Source organism: Clupea harengus, chromosome 7 (genome assembly GCF_900700415.2).
Source record: "Clupea harengus chromosome 7, Ch_v2.0.2, whole genome shotgun sequence".
Classification (NCBI taxonomy): domain Eukaryota; kingdom Metazoa; phylum Chordata; class Actinopteri; order Clupeiformes; family Clupeidae; genus Clupea; species Clupea harengus.
In genome coordinates, this window is record NC_045158.1 from 30,749,434 (window position 1) to 30,756,933 (window position 7,500).

The 7,500-nt window shown below is 48.4% G+C and overlaps 2 protein-coding genes across 2 annotated transcripts in view; both read left to right on the plus strand.

Moving 5' to 3' along the window:
* Positions 1-4,299, plus strand: part of LOC122132988 — an 8,631-nt gene extending 4,332 nt beyond the window's left edge. The window contains exon 3 of the mRNA XM_042708138.1: positions 2,189-4,299. Within this exon, the coding sequence (XP_042564072.1) occupies positions 2,189-4,299 (2,111 nt within the window). The remainder of the gene's footprint in view (positions 1-2,188) is intronic.
* Positions 4,300-4,606: 307 nt separating this feature from the next.
* LOC116221193 overlaps positions 4,607-7,500 on the plus strand; it is a 3,759-nt gene continuing 865 nt past the window's right edge. The window contains exons 1-3 of the mRNA XM_031571141.2: positions 4,607-4,840; positions 6,138-6,377; positions 6,910-7,146. Of these exons, the coding sequence (XP_031427001.2) occupies positions 4,697-4,840; positions 6,138-6,377; positions 6,910-7,146 (621 nt within the window). The 5' untranslated portion in view covers positions 4,607-4,696. The remainder of the gene's footprint in view (positions 4,841-6,137; positions 6,378-6,909; positions 7,147-7,500) is intronic.

The following is a 7,500-nucleotide window of genomic DNA, read 5'->3' on the forward strand; positions in this document are numbered from 1 at the left end:
TGATGAGAATGACACACCCTCCAGTGGTCCTGATGAGAATGACACACACTCCAGTGGTCCTGATGAGAATGACACACACTCCAGTGGTCCTGATGAGAATGACACACACTCCAGTGGTCCTGATGAGAATGACACACACACACTCCAGTGGTTCTGATGAGAATGACACACCCTCCAGTGGTCCTGATGAGAATGACACACACTCCAGTGGTCCTGATGAGAATGACACACACACACTCCAGTGGTCCTGATGAGAATGACACACACTCCAGTGGTCCTGATGAGAATGACACACACTCCAGTGGTCCTGATGAGAATGACACACACTCCAGTGGTCCTGATGAGAATGACACACACTCCAGTGGCCTGCTCATATTTATTAGGAGGTTTTGCGGTCTGAAGGCCTTTAGATATTGGATGTGATTTATTCATTTGAAGGACTTGTGCGACTCGTGCATTTCATATGAACAAATGTCTCACACATAAGACACAAACCGTCAACCTGTAAATTCGTATTTATTAGCTTCATTAATTAGTTTATTTGCATTCATTAAAACGTAGTTTTCTGCCAGGGACAAGTTGTTTCCTCAGCACGACCTCACTTCCTGTTAGTGTGGGTAATAACGGTAATATAGAACATCAACGGTAGAAGATCTTAGAATGTGGACTGAGAACCTCTACGGTAGAAGATCTTAGAACTTAGAACATCAACGGTAGAAGATCTTAGAATGATGACTTAGAACCTCAACGGGAGAAGATCTTAAAATGAGGACTTAGAACCTCAACGATAGAAGATCTTAGAATGAGGACTTAGAACCTCAACGGGAGAAGATCTTAAAATGAGGACTTAGAACCTCAACGATAGAAGATCTTAGAATGAGGACTGAGAACCTCAACGGTAGAAGATCTTAGAATGAGGACTTAGAACTTAGAACATCAACGGTAGAAGATCTTAGAACTTAGAACATCAACGGGAGAAGACATTAGAATGAGGACTTAGAACTTAGAACATCAACGGTAGAAGATCTTAGAATGAGAGAACCTCAACGGTAGAAGATCTTAGAACGACGACTTAGAACCTCAACGGTAGAAGATCTTAGAATGAGGACTTAGAACTTAGAACCTCAACGGTAGAAGATCTTAGAATGAGGACTTAGAACCTCAACGGTAGAAGATCTTAGAACGAGGACTTAGAACTTAGAACCTCAACGGTAGAAGATCTTAGAATGAGGACTTAGAACCTCAACGGTAGAAGATCTTAGAATGAGGACTGAGAACCTCAACGGTAGAAGATCTTAGAATGAGGACTGAGAACCTCAACGGTAGAAGATCTTAGAATGAGGACTTAGAACCTCAACGGTAGAAGATCTTAGAATGAGGACTTAGAACCTCAACGGTAGAAGATCTTAGAATGAGGACTTAGAACTTAGAACCTCAACGGTAGAAGATCTTAGAATGAGGACTTAGAACTTAGAACCTCAACGGTAGAAGATCTTAGAATGAGGACTTAGAACTTAGAACCTCAACGGTAGAAGATCTTAGAATGAGGACTTAGAACTTAGAACATCAACGGTAGAAGATCTTAGAATGAGGACTTAGGGTTCCTGTTTCCCCTTTAGTTCCTGGCATAAGCTCATGGTGCCTGGGTGGACACTGTTCAATCGTGAGATGGTTGTTCAATGGTGATGAGAGGGTAGCAGTGTGTGTGTGTGTGTGTGTGTGTGTGTGTGTGTGTGTGTGTGTGTGTGTGTCACATTGGAGTATGTTTTGTCAGTGTGTCCATGCTTGGTTCGTATTTCTTTAGTGATGAATATCATTTCACATCAGTGATAATTATTGAAAATAACCTGAACTGTGATGCCTGGGTGTGTGTCCTATATGTGAGAAGTGTTTGTATGTTTAAATGCAAATATGATTGACAGGTGACTGATTAATGATTGACAGATGACTGATTAATGATTGATCCTATTTGTGAGAGGTGTTCGTATGTTTGAATGCCAATATGATTGACAGATGACTGATTAATGATTGACAGATGTCTGATTAATGATTGACAGGTGTCTGATTAATGATTGACAGATGACTGATTCATGATTGACAGATGACTGATTAATGATTGACAGATGACTGATTAATGATTGACAGGTGTCTGATTAATGATTGATGCTTCTGTTGTTCAATCTGACAGCTCATGCCCTGACTGTTGAGCCAGCAGTGAAAAGCCTGCCCCCGGAGGATGACACGCGTCATTACAGAGGGGACGTGTCACAGTCCTCCGACAGAGCAGCAGTCCATGAGTCCAGGGCGAGACCTACGGTGTCCGACAGATCACCAGTCCATGAGTCCCGGGCGAGACCTACGGTGTCCGACAGAGCAGCAGTCCATGAGTCCAGGGCGAGACCTACGGTGTCCGACAGAGCAGCAGTCCACGAGTCCAGGGCGAGACCTACGGTGTCCGACAGATCACCAGTCCATGAGTCCAGGGCGAGACCTACGGTGTCCGACAGGCCCCATCCAGTACCACATCTCCCGTCAGGCGGCACAGGGAGGGAGACTTCACTTTCCCACCGCTCCGACTCTAAGACGAGGCCTGGGCATCAAATCACTGAAAGGACTACTCGGGACACATCCACAATCACTTTTAACGTTCTGAGCGACGACGCAAACACAGACTTCGCCGACGCAGGGTCAGACACGGCAAGTCTCAACGTGTGGAACAATCGGAGATCGCAGAGCGTGTTAAACGTCGTCGCAGCGTCGCTAAACAACAACCACGACGACCGGCTGAACATCAGCAACCATGACGACCGGCTGAACATCAGCACCACGGACAAGGAACAGAACGGAGAGACGCGTCCTCCTCCTCCTTCCGCCTCTACTGCTGAGGGGGGCGTCTCCTCAGGACATTACACAGGGACACCCCTCCCAGGGACAGTAACGCTGGGGACTGTCATAGTTAAAGCCGACAGCATTGACTCGGGTTCAGAGTTGCAGAAACAGGCCTGTGACAGCAGCCCTTCGGGGGCAGACAACATGTCGTATCTGTCCCTCAGCACTGAGAGCCTGGGCTCCTCGGAAGAAGATAACAGCCATGGGGACCAGATGGAGCCCCCCGTGCCGGGCGACAGACACGCCAGTCAGGAGCCGAGCCGTGAGCCGAGCTGTGAGCCGTATCGCGAGCAGATGAGTTTCAGGGACTGGGAGGAGAGGTTGGCGCTGCCCGACTACGAGAGAGAGACGCTGCTGAGGTTGGCGCTGCCAGACTACGAGAGAGAGACGCTGCTGTCGGAGATCCTCTCCCCAGTGGATGAGGTGCTGTCCTACGGCAGCTCAGAGCTTCCTCCTTCCGCTAGAGGACCAGCCGTGTCCGAATGGGGCAGCCTCAGCCTCAGCCTCAGCCTTCCGCCCGCGCCCCCCGCCTATGAGATCATCACCTGGACCAGCGAGGAGGATCTCCCGCCGCCCCCCGAGGAACTGGACCAGGGGCCCGGAGAGGACCCGTCCATCGCCAGCGAACATGTACCCCCACTGCCGCCCGACTCGCCCCTACCTGCGCCTGCGCCCGCTCCTCCTCCTGTCCTGCCGGAAGACTCCGTCCCGGCTGACTCCTCCTTCTTTTGCCGTCGTGTGGAGATACCCGATGAAGACGACGGTGATGATGGTGATGATGAAGATCTCAGTGAAAGTGTTCCACTCCAGAACCTCTGCAGTGAGAGTGAGGACATAGACCAGTCAGAGAACACGACCTCACTTCCTGTGGATGAAGGAAATGACAAATCAGACCGTTTGTCCTCTTTCCACGTCGGAGACAGGGTTCTGGTGTGCCGCTCCAGGCCCGGCGTTCTGAAATACAAAGGCCCCACAGCATTCGCCAGCGGAACTTGGGCCGGGGTGGCGCTGGACAGTCCCAACGGAAACCATGACGGAACGTTCCGAGGGGTGAAGTACTTCAGCTGCGAACGGAACCGAGGCGTTCTGGTGCGAGCGGAGGAACTCTCCCTCCCGTCCGGAGAACCGGGCAGCGATCCAGACACGGGGCTGGACGAGGACCCGTTCTCCGATGAGGATCCGCCGCCGCGCGGGTCAGAACCGCAGAGAGCGGAGCAGTCGTTCACGAGGAGAACCGCAGAGCAGGACGGAGGCAGAACCCAGAACTCCTCTAATGCTAACACCTCAGCTCCTAGGAGGACTTGCAGAGACGTCAAACACAACCTGCAGGCCAGTGAGGGGTCTCCCCAGGCCAGATGTTCCACAGTCAGAAAAGGAATTTCACTAGTAAGCCAACTCTACCTCTGTTAACATAAATATTGTGAACTATAATGGTATATTGGATGACATTATTCATGGCATAGCGTAGCGTAGCATAGCATAGCATAGCGTAGCATAGCATAGCGTAGCGTAGCGTAGCACTTACAATCAGACACGTCCACTGACGCCTCCCAGAATATGCTCAATGCAAGCATATGCACTCAGTAAGAATTTTTATATTATTGCCAACGAAATTCAATGAAATTATCATAGCTCGATTTTAGAGAGTGTCTGCCCAGCCATGTTTACAATTATCAATACACTTCTTCCCATCATGCACTTTGTCTTTCAGACCGAAGGAGGGTCGCGCGTCGGCTCAGCGGGAAACAGCCTGAACAATAACAATGGCTCTGAATCATCATCATCAGCAAGGCTGGGCTCATGGCCGATGGACAGGGCCTTGAGGGAGACCAGGCTGCTGGACGGGGCCTTGAAGGAGACCAGGGTGATGGACGGGGCCTTGAGGGAGACCAGGGCCTCCCGGACCATCAGGAGGCACCTCTTTAAGGAGAGTCACAGGCCGAAGACCACAGTAAGTAGGCCGAGTCATATATAGAGAGAGTCACAGGCCGAAGACCACACAGGCTGAAGACCACAGTAAGAAGGTAGTAAGAGTCATATATAGAGAGAGTCACAGGCCGAAGAACACAGTAAGTAGAGTCATATATAGAGAGAGTCACAGGCTGAAGACCACAGTAAGTAGGCCGAGTCAGAGGCACCTCTTTAAGGAGAGTCACAGGTGAAGAGCACAGTAAGTAGGGAGAGTCAGAGTCATACATAGAGAGAGACACAGGCTGAAGACCACACAGGCCGAAGAGCACAGTAAGTAGAGTCATATATAGAGAGAGTCACAGGCCGAAGAACACAGTAAGTAGAGTCATATATAGAGAGAGTCACAGGCCGAAGAGCACAGTAAGTAGAGTCATATATAGAGAGAGACACAGGCTGAAGACCACACAGGCCGAAGAGCACAGTAAGTAGAGTCATATATAGAGAGAGTCACAGGCCGAAGAACACAGTAAGTAGAGTCATATATAGAGAGAGTCACAGGCCGAAGAGCACAGTAAGTAGAGTCATATATAGAGAGAGTCACAGGCTTAAGACATGTAAGTAGGCCTAGTCAGAGTCATATATAGAGAGAGTCATAGTCATCTCTGTTCGCTCCAATGTTAAATGTTATTGACGAAACTACACACACATGCACATTGGTGTGCTATAGAAACACTGTAAATCAATGCATTTATTGACGACTAATAACCAATGCATTTATTGATTACTGATTACTGAAAATTGCAGTTTTGTGTCTCTGCATTTAACACTCTCATATTAACCGCCAAGAACTTTCTGGAACTATTTGAAGTCTACGGGAATCATGTGACGATCAAGCATTATGAAGGTCTGTTGATGCGGCTCTCTCTCTACATGGATCTGGGCACAGTCCTACAGAAGATGACCTGGGCCAGATTAAGAGATCTATTCATTCATCTACTGGGTCAAAGGTCAACACTAATGAGGTGTAACCTGCGTTGTGTGGACAAGCACAGTCTGGCACCAGGTTTGAACTCCGACCTCGCACATGAGAGGCAGGCGTGCTAGCAAGGAAGCTAAAACCCACGGGTCACTAGCACATGTCTTAAGGTGCAGGGAGGGAGGTTTACTAAACCCACGGGTCACTAGCACATGTCTTAAGGTTTAAGGTTAGGGAGGGAGGTTTACTACAGCTCTGGATCCGCTGGGTAATCCTGATTAGTCGTGTGATTTCTTTTAACATTCAAAACCGATTCAACAGCTATGAAACCATCTAAAGACATCCCTCTCGTTTTTTTTAGGATTTGAAGAAAATGGAGGACAGGTTCGGGCCGCGTTTACTGAACCAGTGGCACGGTGACCATCCGCCTGAAGCTCAGAGCAGAGTGCCAGTCCATCCACATGACTGTGAGATCGTGTACCGGCTGGTGGACACTGCAGTCGACGCTGCCCTCTATGGCTCAGGGGAGCGAGGCGTGGGGGGTCACTGTAAGACCCCCAGTCATCTTATCAATGAGGAGAGCCACAGCAGGTACAGACAGGTGAGTAACCTTGCAAATGGGAAAACCTTAGATAGTGTTGGATCAGTTCCATAGTCGATTGGTATCTGATCCGTACAACATCTGGACTGGATCAGTTCCAGAGTCGATTGGTATCTGATCCATACAACATCTGGACTGGATCGGTTCCAGAGTCGATTGGTATCTGATCCATACAACATCTGGACTGGATCGGTTCCAGAGTCGATTGGTATCTGATCCATACAACATCTGGACTGGATCAACCCCAGTCAGCTGCTCTTTTACTTGCTATCAGATCTTGACCTGCACTATTCTATGTCTTCCATCTAATTCATGGCAGATTAGTGCTGGTCTAGCATCACACACACACACACACACACACACACACACACACACACACACAGAGGCTCATCAGGAGGATGGAGTAACACACACACACACACACACACACACACACACACACACACATCTCATCATTGACTTAAATTATGTTTGTAATCTTTGTCCATGAAATTTTGAGTAACAAGAGGGTGTGGTGTGTCCTCTGTCGTAGGTGTTCTTCAGTTTGACCTCAGATATATTACATGAAGTATTCTCAGATGTCATAGCAACAGGCGGCCATTGCCAAAGACCTGATGCTACAACCCTAACCCCAACCCATTGCCAAAGACCTGATGCTACAACCCCAACCCCAACCCATTGCCAAAGACCTGATGCTACAACCCTAACCCCAACCCATTGCCAAAGACCTGATGCTACGGCAACATCGCTCTCAACCCGGGACATGAAGGTAAAGTGTTAGAAATAGCTTATGGGAATTAAATCATATAATTCTTCATGAAGCATTTCTTATTCTTAATAGAGAAAAAGCCATGTGAACAACTCTATTTGGCCACAGCTGTGATAAAAAATGTAAAAGGGCATTTAAGTTGGGAGTTCTCTAACCTCACTCACATACTTTACCCAAATTCTTGGAGAAGTCCTACACCCATTTAATTAAATTGAGGTCCTCTCACACACACGGTGTAAACACCCCTGCCTGAGTGGTCGTTTCTAGTGCTTGGCCCCCATCATTGCTGCTCAGACTTATATTTTAGCATTTAACCCTAGTCCTTCATGGTATTACCATGACACAGAGGTTGGA